The sequence below is a fragment of the Anas acuta genome, chromosome 15, assembly GCF_963932015.1.
Source record: "Anas acuta chromosome 15, bAnaAcu1.1, whole genome shotgun sequence".
NCBI lineage: Eukaryota > Metazoa > Chordata > Aves > Anseriformes > Anatidae > Anas > Anas acuta.
The window spans coordinates 7655544-7674384 of NC_088993.1; the positions used below are offsets into that span (position 1 = coordinate 7655544).

An 18841-nucleotide genomic window follows, 5' to 3' on the forward strand; every position below is an offset into this window, starting at 1 on the left:
AGCTCGGGGCCAACCCCTGCTGAGAACAGATCCCAGGTTTGGAGGGGAATTTCCTAAGGCCTTCCTGGGGAGCAACATTCAGTGAGCAGAGATGAAAATACCTCCTTCCCCATCTGAGTCCTCTGCCTGGTGTCTCTCAAGGACTTCTCTCTCTTAGACCAATGTGCTCTCCAGACCTTCAGGATGACTGGCTCGGGACCAGGACTGGTGGCTGGTGCTTGGCTCTACTCCCCCCTTTCACAGTCTATGTAAGTCCCATCATTTCCAAAAGGCAGCAGTACACCAGCTTGGGCTCAAGAGCATCTTGGTGGAGACTCTGCCCCGCACCGTGGCCAGTGAGCTACCTGGGGATTCCCATTTGGCAATGCTGCAGACGGAGACGGAGGTTGTTTGGCAGCTGGCACCTGACCGAATCACTTTCTACATTTCTGTGGGATGAAATCTTTGAGAGCTTGCAAAAAAAAGAGGTCATGAGCCACATTGCTGGCCTTCTGACCCATATCTACTACCCCCGCCACTCCCCCTCCAGCAGGGCTCCTATCATAGAATCATGGAATATCCCACAAGGACCCACAAGGATCGAGTCCAACCCTAGGATCCACACAGGACCACCCAAAAAACAAACCATGTGTCTGAGAGCGTTGTCCAAAACGCTTCTCAAACTCCAGCAGGCTCGGTGCCGTGACCGCTGCCCTGGGGAGCCTGTGCCAGTGCCTGCACATCCTATGGACATCTCATGTCACGATCACAGGCTGGACGTTGCTGTCAGAAGCTGGCATTAAGTGACCTTTTTCAATGTATTTTAGGCTGATACGACTCAGTGCACTGAAAGAAGAACACCCTGGTTGGCAGTGGGAGCAAGGAGAGCGTATTCTTGACCAAGAGGGTAGAGTCTACCCAAATAAGTACAGATGCCTGCAGTTGCCTAAGGGAATCCCACCCTGAAGGCCTTGAGGGATTCTCTGAGCATGTGGGATGAAGTGAGGAGCGCTGTCTGTGGGAGCAATAAATCACATTTCAGTGTAAGAACTTTATTTTTCTTGCAAAACGCACATAACTGTTGGAAGGAGGCTGAGAACGAGCAGGGGTGGGTCAGAATCACGCTGGCTCCAGTGCATTCCTTCTGGGAGGTGCTGAAGGGCCTGCAAGTTCATCCCTTCTCTCTCATGTTACTGGACTCTTCTTTTCCTTGTTTATGCGGTAGAACATCTGAAAATAATTTGTGTCTGTTAAGCTGCATGGAGCTTTGTGGACGGAGCAGGGTTATGCATGCCATTTGGTCTCCACCTTGCCGAGGACAAGCTGGGACTGACCTGGATGTGCTCACCAGCTGGGATGCACGCAGCACCCTCAGCCACCCCACTCCTCTCCAACCCCATCACACGCAGGTTGGCCTGGAAGGCGCAGCAAGATGGCAAGGAGCACGCCCCCCTCCCCTGGTTATTGCTAACATTGAAGAAGTACGCAGCTGCAGGTTTGGGTGCAGCTGAAGGTGGATGTGCACGATGCGGGCCCTACTGGAGTGTCCGCTGGGGCTGTAGCGAACCTGAGCACGAGCAGGACATCAGTACAGGCTGACCGCAGGGCCAGAGGGAGAAAGTTTGGGCAGCGCTCCCAGGACAAAGGCGAGGAGTGATGAGCCACGGGGATGGCCGTACGCCATCCAGACGGGGGAAACATTGAGGCCGGGAGGAAAGCAGCAGCGGAGGGAAGGGCTGATGCCCTCCCCACGTGCCTGGAGGAGAAGCTGTGAGGAACTGGATGGGAAACACGGGAATACTGGGGGGGTTTGGGGCACACGACTCCCAGCTTCGAGGCTCCCCAGGCACCCCGGGGGGCGCGACCCAGCGGCTCGGCGCTGACGGGACCACCACTCCCCAGGCAACCCGGGGCAGAGCAGGGCACGGCGGGCGAAGGGGGAGGCCTCCACCGGCGAAGGGGGCGGCCTGGGGCGGGGGCCCGGGGCCGGCCGCTTCCGCCCGGCGCGGCGCATTCCTGGGCCGTGACTCAGGCGGCGGCGGCGGCGGCGCTGCGGGATGAGCCCCGCGGCCCCGGGCGCTCGCAGCTCCCCGGCGGGGCGGTCGCCGCCGGAGCCGGCGCGGAGCCCAGCGGCCATTTGCATGGCGCGGCTGTGAATGGCGTGCCCGGCCGGCCGGCCCCTGGCACGGGGGAGGAGTCTCCGAGCCCTGCCCGGGCCGAGCTCGGTGGCGGCGGCGGCGGTCCCTGAAGCCCGGAGTCCGGCGGCTCGGTGCTGAGCGCCCCGCCGCTGCGCTCGTCGCCGCCTGCCCGGTGAGTGCGGGTGCGGGTGGGCAGAGCAGAGCAGAGCAGAGCAGAGCGAAGGGTTTTGGTTTTTGTTTTTTTTTGGGGGGGACGCCGCTGCCCCGGCGCGCACGTGAGGTGCGGGCTCCGTCCCGCAACGCGGCCCCGCCGCGGCTCGGCAGCCCCCTGCTGGCGGCCCCGGGCTGCGAGGGGTGGGTGGGTGTCCCGGGGCCGCAGGTGGGTGACAGGTCCTAGCCCCCGGGTGCGGCGTGGGGCACAGCCGGTGTCCCGCAGCGGGGAAGCCGGGAGCGGGTCCTGCCTCCGAGGGGTGGCGTTGGGACCCCCGCTGACCCCGGAGCTGGGGGCTGGAGGGATGGGGGCGGGTTCGTGGCCGGCTTGAAGCTGAACTCGGGGCCACGCTGGAGCCCCAGGCCCTTCCAGCTGCCCCTCGCCACACGTTGCCACCCGGTTGTCCGCTTATGCTGGCGGTTTGGCAGCCACCTTGTAGGGAATCATAATCCTTACAGGTAAAGGTGAGCTTTCCTCTGGATCCAGCCCTTGAGCTGACTTTTCACACTGTGCACTGCTGGCCTGAAGTGGGGGAACTGCAGCAGCCCAAGGCGATTCTGGCTCAAACTCGGATATTCCATAATTCTGTGAAAACTTCTGCAGGATTGCACCCTCAGTGCTGCATCCTGTTGGGCTGCTAAGAAAGTGACCGGTCCTTTCCCTCCTCATAGCACACACACACACACGTAGCTGCTGCTGTTGGAGGGGTCCTTGTGTGTATTTTGACTTGTGCTTTTCTTTCACACGATGTGAGAGGTGAGTGAGTGGCGGCACAGATGACTTCTGCCTGGCCGTGGAGTTGTCCTTGTGCAGCACTTGGTTGTGGCTGCGGTTCTCTTGCAGGTTGGCCTCGTGGTGCAGCGTGCGGCGTTGGTCAGGGATGCCTGGGTCTGGGAACAAGCAGGAAGCTGTTTCTTTTCTTCCTGTTTTTGTCCCTATGGCTGCTGGTTTCCTTTGGGAAGAAAGCTGTGCGTTTTGCAGTGAAGGAAAAAGGCTATACTTAACGGGAAGGGACAAGGCAGCAAACACTGAAGGAAGGGAGCTGAAGGCGCTTCTGGATGAAGCATGGGATGAAGAAGGCGCACGATGGTTTAATGGCAGTGATGCTGATACAAAGACAAGTAGCTCCCCTTGTGCCATAAAGGGGGTTAAAAGGGCCCAGTTGGGACAAGCTGGGGAGCAGAGCCTTGGGAGACCTGGGTCTGCACTCCAGTGTGTGGAATTAGGTTGCTTTCCAGCTCTTCTATCTCAGCCATGCTGTGTTTGCAAGAGGTGATAAATAGTGCTAGATCCATTGAGATAGTTGGAAGAACCAAATGGGCTCTTAGGTGCCTCCTTCACATTTTAATGTTTTAATTGTTAAAAGGACTTTCAGAATGGCCTTGTATGCTTGAAACCCTGTCTGCTCTTTTTTTTTTTTCTTTCCCCTCTCCAGCCTGTCAGCCTAGTGACAGCCATCGCCTCTCCCTCCTGCTGCTCCATCTGTAGATCCTCATGGCTACCACAGTGCTTCCGCTGTTAACCTAGGTCTCCGCTGTCCTTGAGCTGGGGCCCGGCCGTCCTCCCGAGGGGGATTTTGGGCTTGGAATGGAGCAGCAAGCTTGGCCACCAGCTCTGTGCTCCTTGGTCCTGAGTCCCCGGGGCGGCAGCAGCTCTCCTGTGTGGTCGTGTGTCAGCAGCGCTGTGCCCGCTTCAGCGGGTTCCCATGAAAGGAGGTTCAAGCCGTGTGGTGTAAAAGCAACTCCCACAAAACTAGTTCTGCTCTGGGACTTCCCATGACAGGCCTTTTTTTTTTTTTTTTTTAAGCAATACATTTGCAAGAGACCTGCCTACAGACTGGCTTTTCAGGTTCTGGGGAAAGCCGTGGGCTGGCCCAGGGCTGAGGAACGTCTTGCTCTGGCTCTGTGCAGGGTAGGCCCCAGCCTGGCCCTCACCGAGAGCTCCTGGCCTCGGCACCTGGCCATGGCAAGAGGGGCTGGTGCCTTGCCTCAGGATTTGGGGACGGCGGGTTTGGTTTAATGGGGGTCTTCAGCAGTCCTGCAGCAGAGTGGGGCTGCACGGCAGGAGTAGGAATTCCTTTTGGGATCATTGGTCTTGTTCCTCTGGAATCCAGCCCCGGAGAGTAGCCAGCAAGTCCCAGCATGTTGCCTTGAAAGAGGCAGGGTCTGCTGAGTGTAGCATGACAGGACAGTTTATTTTGGGCACAGGGCCTACATGCTCAGATATAATTAGTAAAGGTTTGATTCCATTCAGTGTATCAGATCTTTCTGCAGTGTGAACGCACAGCCTGGTTAGTGCTGAAGGTCTGAGATGGGCAACGTGAACACGAGTCCCGAGTTGTTTTCCATTCAGTGCATCCAGGGAGGAGGTTGGCAGAACACCCACTGTGCAGCTGGGGATGTTGCCTGCCGAGTGGGATTGGCCGTGAGCTGAACATCTGACATTTCTCTATCTGCATCTCAAGAGCTGTTATCTGGCAGAGCAGTCTCTGATAATATCCTTCCCTTGTGGCTTCTGCCTTTCTTCCTTAGTTATCTCTGGAGGCTTTGGCATCCCATGGACACCATGCACCCTTCTCAGAGCTTCCAGCATTAAATGTGACCCAATGCAACGCTTCTGTTAATTCCTGTTCCTGCAGCCACCTGCCTGTCACCAATGGATGACCCATTCCAGTAAATACTTAAAACCTGAGGATGGGTTCCTTCGTGTTTTTGTTTTTGTTTTTGTTTTTTTCTGAGCTCAGATGTGGATTACTTTCCTTTCGTTTCAGCTGAAGAGATGCTGGGCCCTATGTCTAACTCCGTCATCACTAGCTGGAATGAAGCAGACAGGAACTGTGCAGATCTGGCACTGTTATTGTAAGGTTGCCTCCCTGCTACTGGATATGTACTTGTTGTAGGTTTAGGAAACCCATGGAATGTACGCAGTGCCTGCCAGCACACAGAGCTGTGTTGCATCCTCTGCTGAGAGCCTGACAGCCTCTCTAGCTACAGACTGCACTGTGGGGCTGTAACCTGAGTGTAGTGGGAACCTTTGTGTCTGGGTGATAGGTAAAATGTCCCCATTCTCCTGGAAGGTAAAATGAAGATGATTGCTTTTTTCACAGGAGGAGAAAATGTCCACTGTCAGGTGGGTTATCATCTCCCCAGCTGTGGCTATTTATATTTTTTTTATTTGATTGTTTGTTTGTTGCCTTGTTCAGAGCTAGCAGATGAACCAGTTGAACTGAATGGAGATCGTGACCGTCTCGCTCTGTTCGTGTCCGGTAACTCCCCTCTGAGGTCAGCACCCACCATGCAAACAAATATTTAGGAAGGGATGATCCTCGTGTGAGCACACAAGGGGAGGGCAAGGCTTGACTGCCAAACCTCTCCTTCCAGGCAGGCTGCACGGTGCCATTGGTAGGTCTGGGGCAGCTCTCAGAGAGAGAGGCTGGATTGTGGCATTGATGTGGAGCAGTGGTAGTCGTGTTCGTGCCAAGGCCGTGCATGGTTGTGTCCATGGTAGCTGAGCTTCAGGGGTTTCCAACCGCCTGCTCTGGTTTTGGTCCTGCTCCTTTAACAATTCTCCAGGACTAGCTGAAGCCCACTTGAGATCACAGTCTCTGATACTTGCTGTTTCAGTCAGTGCTGCTGTAGGAATGAGGAAGTGGGTTTTTTCTTTTTTTTTTTTTTAATGAGTGTTGGGATGATGCCACAAGGAGCAAATCAGTAGCCGAGTTTTCAAGCACATCATCCAAACTCTGGTCAAATCCTTCTGAATAACAAACAGTGGCTCTTTGCTGCCTGATGAAGGCGGAGAGTTTGTTTCATGTTAACCTTAACTGTTGAGTCTCCAAGCTGCATAGGGCAAGTTCATTGGTTGTATGCTCTGCTGCAGAGACAGTAAACGCCAGCTTGACGTGAGGCTTGTGCATGCTGAAATTTCCTTTGGGCTTGCTTTTCAATGATGTGGGTGCGCCATTTGTTTGGAGCACAATGGAGAGTGTCTAGTGCACGCTGTCAAATCGTTAGAACTATTGCAATACAAACCCAAGCAGCGGGTACGTTCCCAAAGGGACTGGAGCCTTCAGCAACGAGCAGACTGAGCTTGAGTAATCAGAGCATCTCTAAAACACAGTGATTGTTACCGGAAATTTAATTTCTTCTCAATGATCTAAGAAGTGTGTTGCAAAAGGCTTCCCAGGGGAGAAGAGATACGAAGACATGTCTGATCTTGCCTTTTCTGGATAATATACCTTTGCTGCCTCCTCCCCTTCCTGTTTCCACTCTGCTGAGAGAGGGACAGCCGCTTGCTCTGCTGGTCAGTAGCAATCCCTGCTTTGAAGGCTTTTCTTTTAAAAGGAACAATCTGTATGAGATCATCCTGAAGCTGTGCAGGATGCTGCTTTTACAGTTCTGCAGGTCTGGCGCTTTGCTGGGCTTTGACTTCATGAAAGTTGTAACAGGTTGGTTTGTAAGATCTGGAGGACTCAGATGTCTGGGGTGCATGAATACAGCTTCCATGGTTCAGGTGTTACTGCCCTGTAGCAATCGGCAGATGGCAGGTACATTTCTCTGTCGCTTGAATTCAGAGATCACTACTTTAAAGTCAACCACAGGAGCCAGCTGTCTAGGATTTGCGTTGCCAAAAGGTGTGAGCGTGCCTGCCCTTTCTCCGTCTGCTGTGGGACTGTAAATTCAGAGGGAGCAGTGAGAGAGAACATGCCATTTGCTTAGTTCATAAATTGGATTTAAAAAATACATTTCACTTTTTTTCCCCCCTAAAACAAAGTTAGAGTTTTGATTATTTGTATTATAAATGACTTCGCGCATTGGGCACACATGACTGTGTACGTGAGCTCACACCTGCGGAGCAGGGCGAGCTCTGCCTGCAACTGCTTCCCCATGAGGCAAGGCAAGAGGAGGTGGTGGCCAGCTGTCGAGCACCAGCCAGAGCAGAAGCTGGAGCGGCGGAGGGGCAGGCTAGCTCGCCTGTGTCAAAGGCTATCCACAGGTCTGTCCCTGGCTAAGTCAGCTAATGCTTAACAAGAGCAGGTCTGGCTGAACCAGCTCTGTTCTGCATCCTTAGCTGTTCAAACGTGTGTGTGTTTATATATATATGTATATATTTTGAATTATCTCCATTGGGCTTCACTGCTTTTGGCATTGCTGGTGCATGCAGGGTTACTCTGACTTGTATTTGGGGGAACAGGACCACGGTCACCTTGGAGAAAGCAGGTGTGTGAAGCTGTGTGAAGATGCTGTGAATTTCAAAGGGGCGTGCAAAGAAAGCTGGCCTGCATGGCTCAGATGCTGCTGCTTCCATCCCTTCTGAATATAGAATGTCTTCTGGTGGCTTTAGTGTTTGTTATTTCCTTTAAGATTTTTTTTTTTAGATTGCTATTCAGTGTGCTTTTATGTAACTTTCCATAGGAAATGTTGTCATCTGTGGCAGTTTTGATCTCATTTGCCAGTGAGGCATTCTTCTTTAGCACAACAAATAGTGATACTTAGCTGCTTTTAATACTAAGGTGAATGCATGGGCAGCAGCTATTCCAGAAGTAACCGGAGCCAGCATTCTCTGCTGCCTTGAGAGTCAAACTGGTGCCTTTTTCTTAGCTTCCTGTGTCCTGAATTGCAGTACGTGTGACAAATATGCGAGCTGATAGGAAAAAACAGTTACAAATGCAGAATTTCAACAAAGAACAAAACCTTTGTTAAAATACAGTGTTAGGATTTTGTTGTTTTCTTCTGTGTTCTAATGTGGGATCGTGCCTGTGCTATCAAAACCTTTTTTGAATCTTACCTTACTGCATACTTGAGGTGACGGCCGTGTCCGTGGTACTCGTGGATCAGGCAGTATTTACAGTGTGCCCATTTTACTGGTAACGAAAACCAGTACAATCCCTTCTGGAGTCCTGCTGAATTTTTGCAGTGGGTTGAATGTGTACTAAAATAGTTGCTGTGATCACTCTTTCCTGCTTCTTTGTTAGCGAGGAGCTCCAGCGGCGTGGAAAAATGTAGACCCCGGCGACTGCCTTGATGCTGCTGGAGACCCCAGACCACAGAGTGCTGCTGTCTCAGCTCTGGCACCTTTGAAAAGGGTGCAAGAACTAGGCTTGTGCAGATGAGCCATCTTCTGGATATACTTCCACTGTTGGCAGTCTGCTGTTTATAACTGGATTTGTTAATATTTGAGTTGTTAATGTGATTATAGTTGTTATCCAGTCTGGCTACGTTCACTGCGGCACTGGACCAGCAGCAGTATCCCAGCTGCCAGTATCCTGCGTGAGCGTGCTGAGATGCATCAGCTGGCTGGTGGCTGCTGCTGGTTCGAGGGAAAAGCCAGCTCCCAGCTTCCCTAAGGAATCTCCCAGCTTCCCTAAGGAATGGAAGCATTGCTTGGTGCCGGCTTCTCATCCTCTGTGTCTGATGCACTGTTGCTGGAGCTACGAGCAGGTACCATCAGTCCGTGCCCTGACGCAGCCTATAAATGGTGTGCTGCGACCAGAGCCCTGGGGTGCAGCAGCTGTAAATGTGGCTGTCGCACAGGGCACCAGGCTGGCACTCTGCGTGGTGCTGCAGGGTGTGTGCACGGGGAAACACAAACAGGATGAAGACACCAAAGTACTCCAGAAAGCTTCCTGCTGCTCCCCCCTTTTTGCTGATGATGTTTTATGCTCAGGCCGTTCCCCTTGCTGGTTTCTAGGTAGGTTGTCGATAGCTCTGTAGATTTACTCTAGGAGCTGGAGCTGGATGCTCGTTGCTCCTGGTCTGGGCCCTGTCTGGGCTCTGGGTGGTGCTGCGAACACCCTTCTGTCAGCTGGGAGCTCTAGGAGATGGAAAAGGCAGCGCCTCTGCCCAGTCTGCGGGGCTGGGCTCCCTTTATTAGGGCTGCAGGCCTTAGGCTAGCAGGGGAAGCCGACCCCTTGGAAACCTTTTTGCAGAACCTACCCGTGTGTGAGGCTTGGCTGTCAGCTCCCTGCGGCTTCGCACTTCTGTGGAGTTGGTTTCCCATTCAATGGCTCCAGCAAAAATTCACTCTGCCTCTGATGAAGGAGTGGTACTTCATTCCTGCTGCACTCAACACCTGCACTGAGGGCAGTGTTCAGGAAATAATTTAAGCTTCAAGAGATGCAGAACGCACCACCGGCCTTGTGATAATTGTAAGCTGCCCACAGTGCTACAAATGTGAGGTTTTGGCCACGTTTTCATAATCGCGTGAAACTGTACTGCCTCGAGAAGCATTTCTGTCATCTGGCTCCAGCTGCTCTTGTTGTTCCTGCCTCTTCCTTTCTCCCCGTGCTGGCACAAGTGTTTGTGGAGCCATGTGGTGATTTTGGGCTGGGGAAGGAGCTGGGGCTGGAACAAACTGTTTACATTGCTGAGCTAACGCGGGTTGGATCCCAGTGCAGGTCACCCCACAGCTGCAGGGATGGTTGTGCCAGCACGAGAAGGGGGCAGCGTGGCAGCTGGGGGCACTGCTGCTTCTCCTGCCTTGCATCTCTTTCAAGTGGCTGTGACGTCTTTGCAGCTCGAATTGTAAGCGGTAACTTCTGTGTGCTGACTCCTGCTCTGCCTTTCGTCTGCTGGAACAAAAGGACCTGGAAGATCAGAGTCTGTTGCCTGTGAGTGTTTGCAGGTTGCAGTTGGGGTCATCTTTAAACCGGTTCTTGGAGGAGTTTAGCTGCAGATCCAGGGACAAACAGGAATCAGAAAAGTTTTTTGAGCTCTGTTTTTCTTCTCTCTTCAATATGGGTCCACCAGACCTGGATGCCCCTCATATCCCATGCAGGGCTGCTTTGAAAGCTGGTCAAGCTCCTGTTCCCATGGGAACTTGTTTTTAGGTGGTTTCCATCATGACCCACATTTTTTTTTTCCCCTGAAAATTAGGGAAATCAGTTGCACGAAAGGACCTCTGATCTGCTTTCCTGATCATGTGATGGGATCACATAGGTTCAGACATCACTGTCAGGCATTTTTATTACCTGCACTTAAACCCCTCTGTCTCTGAGTGGAGCTGAACCTTCTCCAAGATCAGCGGGTGCCAGGTGAGGCTTTGCACTGTGCCTCTCACATGCCAGTTTCTTTCCTCAGGGCCTTGTGTGATGTCCAAAACTTCTGTTTATTTATTTGTTTTCCCTAATGTAGCTTCCTATTTCCTGCCATAGGGGTCTGCTTGACCTCTTCCAAGACAGGAAGTTTCCACTGGTATTTCTGAGCAAATTAAATAAATAACTAAGTGGCTCACGATGAAGCCCCTCGATGATGGCTTGGTTGCTTGGGTGGCCACAGAAGTCAAAAACCTTCCGTGTAGCTTCTGTGTTCACCCTGCCGTGGCTGGTTCTTGCCTCAGAGACCCTGCGGTAGGCCTCACGTTCTGCTTTTCTGTGATCTGCTTGCAGGTGGTTTTGGAGTCACCTGCTCAAGCACGTAGCTTCTGCTGTAGCTCTTCTCCGAGCACTGGTTGAAAAGAGCTCTTTTGCTGTTGCCTCTGGATAACGCCCTGACCTGGCTGGGGTGGGACGGGTTGGCCTCTCCCTGCCTCTCTAGGTTTAACATCTGTGTGCATTGTCCTTTGCTCCTCGTCCCGTGACTACAGCTGCTCCCTGGTCTCCAGTTGTTTCTCGGGTTGTATTAGGTTGTCCCCACAACATCTCAGGATGAACTTGAGTGTTTTTCTGACCCCCAAAGGCAGAGAGCTGCCGTTCTTCAGAGTTGTGAGGGTGCCAGTACGTAGGGATGGCATTACGCTCCCTGGAGGGAGGGAGATCCCATGCCTTTTAATGCACTTCCCCAAGGTGAATGCAGCCCTTCAGCCATTCCGGCAGAGCCTGCATGAAGGCTTCTCATACCCCAGAACCATTTTTTCCATGCTTTGCTTGGACATAAAAAAAGCTCCCCAGCGCTGACCTGCGAGGCTGGGATGGAGGAGAGATGTTTCACCCAGGCAGAGGACCCTGGTTTGCTGTTCCAGCTCAGCTGATATCAGGGTGAGCTATCACCGAACAGGCAGGTCCTACCCTTCCTGTCTCAGGTTGCACACAGCTTATCCAGCATTGTCTGAGCCTCTCGGGGCTGTCAGATCAACGCGAAGTCATTCGCTTCTGGGTAGGGCCAGCTCTGTGCTGCTGAAACACCTCGAGGCGGCTCGCTGCAGTGAGCCTGCTCTTTGGGCAGCTGGCAGGTGGGTTTGCTTGCCAGCAGAAGGGAGGCTGCTGGTCACCTCCTGCCACTTGCTGTGGCAGCACCAGCCTGTGCTGGCACCCACATGGAGCTGGTGCATGGCCCTGCATGGCGGAGGGCAGCAGGCGGTGGGTGGGTGCCGTGTGGGCACAGCAGTCCTGCTGCCCGCCAGCTCCCTGTGGGGCAGGGCGAGCAGGACAGCGTATTTTCCTGGCTTGCTGCCCAGCGCATGCCCAGAGGTTCCCGGCTCGCCCTGATCCCTGCTTCTGCCGGGCTGTCGGCAGCTCTGCAAAGCCTCGTGGCATCTCCCTTGAGCTCAGCAAGCAAGGGCCGGGAAAGCAGGGGAGATTCCCATGCAGGAGTGCAGCCAGGGCAGTGCTGATGTCCTTGTTCCGTTTTGGAGGTGGTTCCTTAGGGCGGGATGTGGCGGATGGAGGTCGTGGCAGAAGCCTGAGTATTGCTGCACCCTTGGCAGCTTTCCCTGAGAGCGCAGGGACACAGGCCTGGTCCGCCTTCCCCGTCCCTGCCTGCCCTCAGCCCCTCCGTCTGGCTTGTGTTAAAGGTCTGGCTTGTGCCCAGTATTTGGGATATTACTTGTAACTCGTTGGGTCTGATCCATGCTAGATGGTGCTGTTGGCAGTCATGAGGCCGAAACCCCGCTGCTCCTCTTCTCCTTGGATTTCCTGCCTTCTCCCGGCCAGCCGGGCCAGCAGAAATCCTCCTGCAGACAGAGACACAGACAGCAGCCTGCTGGCTGCCCTGGCTCCTGCTGGCTGCAGAACACATTTAGGATCCTGTTCTCTTTGCTGTGTTTCCACTCAGAAGCCCACCAGCATGCCTCGGCCGGGATTGTTGCCGGAACAAACCCCTTGCCGGGGGCTGTGCGCAGCAGGCACGGCAAATGCAGCTGTCGCAGTGACGGCGATTTGAAAAGTGGAGGCAAGCAGCTGGAGGATCATCGGGGACTGAACACGGTGAGGAGACGGCGGCGGAATAGCTCCAGTGGCTGCTACCTCCTGGGGGTGTCTGCACGAACGTGCACACGCTGGGCTGTCCAGGAGCACAGTGGTGGTGGGGGAAAAAGCACACAGGGCTTGTTTGTGTGGTAGGGTTGGATGAAGCATTTTTTTTTCCCTTTTTTTTTTTTTTTTTTTTATTTGGAATGCAAATTTTTGGGGAAAACAACAGCTTTATTACAAAAGGAAATGCTGGTAATGGTGGAAATTTCAGAAGAAGAAAATCAGGCTTTTAGGGGGGTAGCTTCGGTTGCGTGTTGAAATGGAAGGATGCTCTGTCTTGGAAACGATTGTGCAGACCTAAGAATGTATTTGAGATGCCCCTCAGTTTTAGGAGCACACTCAGACTTTCCACACAAGGCTTCCCGTTCTCTGTTTGGGTCAGAGGAATTTGCTAAGCAGCTTTTCTTGATCATGTGCCAAGTTCAGAATTTAAGGTGCTCTCCCTCTTTCTTAGCCTGAGCCACAGCGCGGTGGATTTAGCTTTCATTCTGGTGCTGTGACCTTGCTTTGTCAAGGTGCTTCTGAAGGTAACTTTACTGGAGTATCTGCGCCATGAAGGGTTTTGTTTGTTTGCTTTTTAATTGAAATGGCCTTTATTAATCATCTGTATGCTGCCACCACAGTTGTAACATGCAGCTGGGCTTGCAAATGCCGTGTGCTCAACGTGTGTGCTGGGGCAGAGTTTGTGCTGCCCAGTTCCTCGGTCCTATGATGCTGAGGGAGCAGAGCTGGCCGAGCAGTGCAGATGGTGGCACCAGAACTGTGTGTGCTGGTGCTGCAGGGAGCACCCCAGGCAGGTATGGGACCCTTCTGCCTCTTCCTGGCCTCTTCAGACAACCCCCGTGCTTCTCTCCTGGACAGGGATCCCGCTGTGTATGGGGGAAGAGAAGATGCTAGGGAGAGCATGGAGGAGATCTGTACAGCCAGGATGGGCATGGAGAAGAGGGACAGGGAAAAGCTGCTCACTCGTCTAGACCAGGAACTGTAAGGCACTGAGCGAACACAGGAAGCATCAGGTTTAAAGACAAACTGGAGGATGGCTCGGCACACAGCACGTCTTCTAGCTCCTTGCCACAGGCAGTTAGCAATACTGACAGACTGCACGGATTCAGAAGGGGGTTGGATAAATTCTGGAAGAAAAAATCATTGGATGGATATGGGGATGGATGCAAAGAACCATTAAATGCAAAGACAGCTCTGGCACAAGTTGTTCCTGAGTTATTCATAGCACATGCAATGACTCTGTCCTGGGAGATATGACTGTCAAGTGATCCTCTACTGATTGCCAGGCATCCTCTGCTGGTAACGAGATACCGGATTTAGGCAGATGCTTGGCCTGACATTGCGTGGCTGTGCTGTGTACGTTCCTGTCCTGCTGCTGCCAGTGGCCTCTTGAAAACACTGATTAGGACAGTACTGAGAAACTGGGATTGTTCGAGGATATGTGACCATGCAAATTCATGTGACCATGAATTATGTGTCAGTGCAGTCAACTTGGAGATGAAGCCTCTTGGCCAGAACGAGTACGTGGATGTGGTATCCTGAAACACTAACCCCTTAAAAATAATCAAGGGGGTAGCGTGAAACTCAGGAAGTGCTTTTAGTGCAGTGCTGAGCCCCAGGTTAGTAACTGCAGCACTTTGAGTGAAGGCCGAGTGTAATAATGGGTGTTACATGTGCTGCAAAGATGTCCAGCCATCCAGCAGTGCTGTGTGTACAGCTGGATCCACGGTCAGTCTCACCTTGAACCTCCTGGAGACCCTGTGTGGCCATACCCCCATCTCTTTCCTGCCTGTGTCAGAGGTATTTGGCTGCCCTGTGCTGTGGCCATGTAACCACAGTGCGCAGACACCTTGTGTGTATGTAAGATTAATTCTTGGCCAGTCCAAATATGCACATGCAATTGGGAACTCTGAACAGCCACAGGCTTGACCACATACATGTGCATGCTCTGGCCTCTTCTTTGTGTGTGGCATGCGGAGATCCCAGTGCTTGTGGGTTGCAGTGGAGCTGGTGAAGGATGCTGGCACGTCCCTGCTGTGGCAATTTAGGAAGGGGGACTGAACACCAATTCCATCAGAACATTGTTCGCTGTATTTGACTTAAGGTGCCTGTTGTGTGCCGGTGCCATGCCTGGGATGGGGTCGCAGTTGGAACGGGTGCGTTTAGGCACCCCTGCAGCTACGGATGGAGGACAGGAAGGAATTGGGACCTTTTATTGCATGACACTGCATCTGTGCACATGGGGTGCTGGTGCATGTGCAGCGGGTATGTCTGTACAGGCTAGATTGTGAATTCCCAGACTTTTGGGGGCCTGTGGTATTTGCTGAAACCTAACCTTCGTCCACCTACAGCTGAGTCCTCGCTTCCCATTGTTCCAGCTCAGCTGAGCATGGTGCTCCTGGCAGCCAGCCCAGCTTGTGTGACCAAGCTAGCAGCTGGTCTTCACCTCCTTTTAGACAAGATTCTCTTCTCCTAACCCGATCCAGGTCCCCCTCCGCTCCCTTCTGCTGACCTGCTCCCCCCTCTGCCATGTACCTTCTGCAATGGTAAGCCTCACTGTTTGTGTGGCTCCCTTTTCAGAGCACTTGTGGTGAGCTGTGGGAGCATGGTGAAAATGCTGGGAAAAGATGTCTGTTTCTGAGAACCAGAGCCTAATTTAGCTTGGAGGGGACCTTTGCAGGCTGTGTGGTTCATTTGCTGCACAGCACAAGGCTAATTCAGGCTGCTTGGGGCATCGTTTGGTTGAGTGCTGGATGTCTCCAAGGATGGAGGTCTCGCTGCCTCTCTGGTCCTGTCCCAGGACTTGGCCACTCAGAATTCCTGCCTTGCATCTTGGATTCATGGTGCATTCAGAACAAATGGTCTGTTTTAACACTGTAAAAGTGCTGAGCTCTAATCCAAAGAGAGCATTCTGCTCCCTTTTGTAACGTGTGTGCCTGGACCGGTACTGTCCAGTTAACTGGACTCTGGTTCCCTCTGTTCTTTATGGGAGGGGAAGAGGCTGGCACTCTGATTTTTGTCTCCTGTGGGATCTGTGCTCTAGGATGACACAAGGAGGGATCCTCTTGGATCTGTTGTCCTGCTCGAGACATGTGCTTCCCACTGCTAGCTTGTGATTGCGTATGTGCTACGAAGGAATCGGGGCTTGCAGAATAGCTCTGATGGGCACGCACTTGTGGAGATCTGTGATTGAATCCTCATCAATTTTCCTATTTTTTATTTTTTTTTAGCATGTGCAGCAAAGGAGGCACTCTCACAGCCTGAAGAAATCACATAGTCCTTGTCTCACTGCATGCAACCTATAAGGCCAGAGAAATTTGAGATACAGTATAGTGGACAAGATGACAATGAGTCACTCTGGTTACTTTAGTGTTTCTGTAACACAGTTGTTTTTACTTAAATACTATACCATTATTTTTTACGTATGAAAACCACTCTTAGTTCAGAATTAATGCCAGTTCTGTAATGTTCATGCTGTACTTGCCATGGGCACTATGCACTTGCATAGTGCATTCCGTGCTGTGATGTGTTTCTGGAAAACGATTACATGTAAAGGAGATTAGAAACAGTTACATATGGGCACTTGCTAATTGCTAAATAGCAGGTAGTAAGGAAATTGTGGTGCTTGCCTTTGGGTGGGCGAGGGAGCCTGTGTGAGTCACAGGCTGGTTTTGGAGGGGGCGTCGGTGGCTTTTCGGGCTGCAGTTACTTAGCTGGTTGGAATGGATCCAGAGCTAATTAAGATTTAATTCCTGACTGTTTCTTGTGGAATCTGGATTCCACGGTAGTCCCAGGAAATTTTAATGGGAAGTGAGTCTAAAATTCGTGACTGATCTCCAGCACCTGGCTTGAGGTCCTGTGGGCCTCAGAAACGTGGTCTGAGTGTCTGGCCCTGGCTGACCAGGGCTGATGGCAGCTGGGACTTCTGAACCCTTGCCAGGCGCTTGGCAAGTGCGCTTGGCAAGTTGTGTGCTGTGGGGCTTGGGGCCTGTAAATCAGCCCGCAGGAGGGTAGTCTGCTTGGCCCCACACGCACTGTGTCAGGGATGTGTCTGGCCCCTTCCCAAATGTGATTTCTTTCCCTCTCCTAGGCTTGAAGACAAACGTGGGACAATGTCGGAGGTGCGGCATGACAGCACAAGCAGCTTGCAGCGGAAGAAGCCACCATGGTTGAAACTGGACATCCCGGTGCCGGTGCCCATGGCGGTGCCAGAAGAGCCTCTGCCAGTGCAGGTACAGACGCCGGGGCCAGGAGTGAAGGTCTGTGGGGTTGTGGTGGGGTGTGCAGAGCCCTGCTGCAGTCCTGGCTGAGAGAAAGGCGGTGCTGTGTGATGACAGGTTGTTGGGTAAATTTATGACCAGTAGTAAGCTCCCCCTTGAAGGTGATAGGAATGGAGGGGATGAGAGTGTATTGCTGATGTGCTGAGATCAGTGGATGTGACTGTTCGGATGTGGGGATTGTGAAAAGTGTCCTGGCTTGGGGGGGTGGATATGGGATTGAGGTGGCCAAACAAACATTTCTTAAAGGAACTGGAGAAGTGAAGGGCTCCTAGAGAAATATGAGGGCCTGGAAGTGCTGGAGTTCTGCTGGAATGAGCAGGGAACAAATCTGATTTATGAATAGCCAAGATAATAGCAGGCTCTCGTCAGTAACAGCAGATTAAGAACAGTTACTGGCAACACAAAGCTGTTACCAGCATGAGCATAAGAAAATCACATAGGAAGAGAAGTAGAAATCATTGAAGAGTGGTGGAGCAGAGACAGGATGATAGGTTAGTTGGAACTCTACGAATTAGGAGAGTAAAACATACGTATTTCTGCTGGGAAGAGGAAGAATTACCAAGAATCTGCTTCAGAGTGGCAAAAGCTCTTACATACGGGTGAGACCAGGGTAGGATGGCGCTGGCTGCTCATGACCTTGCTGCAGAACAGAGACTGCCTGCTAAAAAGGCAGAGCCAGAGAGGTCTTGCACAGAGCCCAGATCCATGGGTGGAGTGTGGTGTCTGGGCTCAGATGGTAATACACAAGAACAGTTTAGCCAGCAGAGAAATTGAAGGTTCTGTAGCTTCTTTGGAGAGGAGTTGAGGGTGTGCTGATCTAAAGAGGGAATTTATGCTGTTACTGGAAGAGCAAGGACTGGCCTCTGCCATTCTCTGATCCAAGGACAAAAATGGACTTCAGCTATGTGTTGGATTCTGGTAGATGCATCTTGGTCCTGATCTCATGGAAGGAAGGAGATTGGGATTCAGTCTGCAAGGATTAGAAGTGAATACAGGGATTTAACTGTACAGGTTGAAGCTGTCAGAGTCATTTAAGGCTTTGATGGATATTTTCTTACCTGAAATCTCTAAATCCAGCTGGGCATCTTCTACAGAGGGTCTCTGCACTTACACTGAAAGCTGGTGTAGATGATGTTCTCTAAAAGTCCAGCATGTGCAGTACAGGCTGTTAGGATAAGACTGCATAACAGGCTCCTGCGGCTTATAACCTGAGTGTATGTGCATTTTTTTTAACATAAAACATAACAAAAGTGGTAAGATTAGTGGAAATTATTAGTTCTCTGGCCAGAAGAAGTTGCAAGCACTCTTGAGACAGTGTCTGACCAGAGAAACAGTTGGTCGGAGATTCACTGGCAATTGAAGCAGAGGGCTTGTCTGCTCAGCCTGCATTTTAGAAATGGTGTCTCTGCCAAGCTAATGAATATTTCATCTGGAGCAGCCTTGGGGAGGTTAGCTGAGAACAGTCTGGTGATTTGTGTCCTATTTGGTAGGTGACATTCAGCCAGGAGATGCTGAGAGCTTCCAGACCTGAGTGCATCCAGACAATTAGGTTATGAACAAAGCTGATGTGGCTTTCCCAGCTCGCTTATCCCGTGCCCGGCAGCAACTACAGCACAGACTCACCCACAGCTTTCGTAGGCTTTTAGTGCAGATCCAGAGTTGCTTATGAAGCAAATCTCACTTGGCCCAGCTTACTGTGCTTTGCTTCACCTTGTGGAGTTGGTGGTCTAGGAACCTGTGATCTCAGTTCCTTCTGGCTAGAGAAAAGCCAGAGGGATGTGTTGCAGGATCTCACGTAACACACCCCATCTACAAATGGACATCAATCCATGGGACAGGCTAGAGCCAGTCTGAACTGAAACCTACTGCAACATGCAGATGTCAAGTCCTTGGTGCAGACTGCTCTGTTCTGCAGGTCCACTCCTGTTTCTTCACCTTAGCCAGTCATGAACTCAGTCTTTGTTAGCCTGATTTTGCTGCTCAACCGCATGCAACCAGCTTGTGGCTTGGGCTGGGGGGAGAGGGAGGCTGTTGAGTTGCTGAC

General features: G+C 52.2%; 1 protein-coding gene across 5 annotated transcripts in view; it reads left to right on the forward strand.

The window, feature by feature from the left end:
- The first annotated feature begins 1730 nt into the window (after positions 1-1730).
- The window catches only part of RHBDF1 (rhomboid 5 homolog 1), a 34908-nt gene continuing 17797 nt past the window's right edge, over positions 1731-18841 (forward strand). For 2 of the 5 annotated variants that reach the window (XM_068699054.1, XM_068699055.1), the window contains exons 1-2: positions 1731-1749; positions 16608-16749. In XM_068699054.1, the coding sequence (XP_068555155.1) occupies positions 16630-16749 (120 nt within the window). In that variant the 5' untranslated portion in view covers positions 1731-1749; positions 16608-16629. Of the gene's footprint in view, positions 1750-1993; positions 2290-12243; positions 12470-16607; positions 16750-18841 lie in introns of those variants that run through there. The other 3 variants (XM_068699057.1, XM_068699058.1, XM_068699056.1) reach the window with 3 other exon arrangements.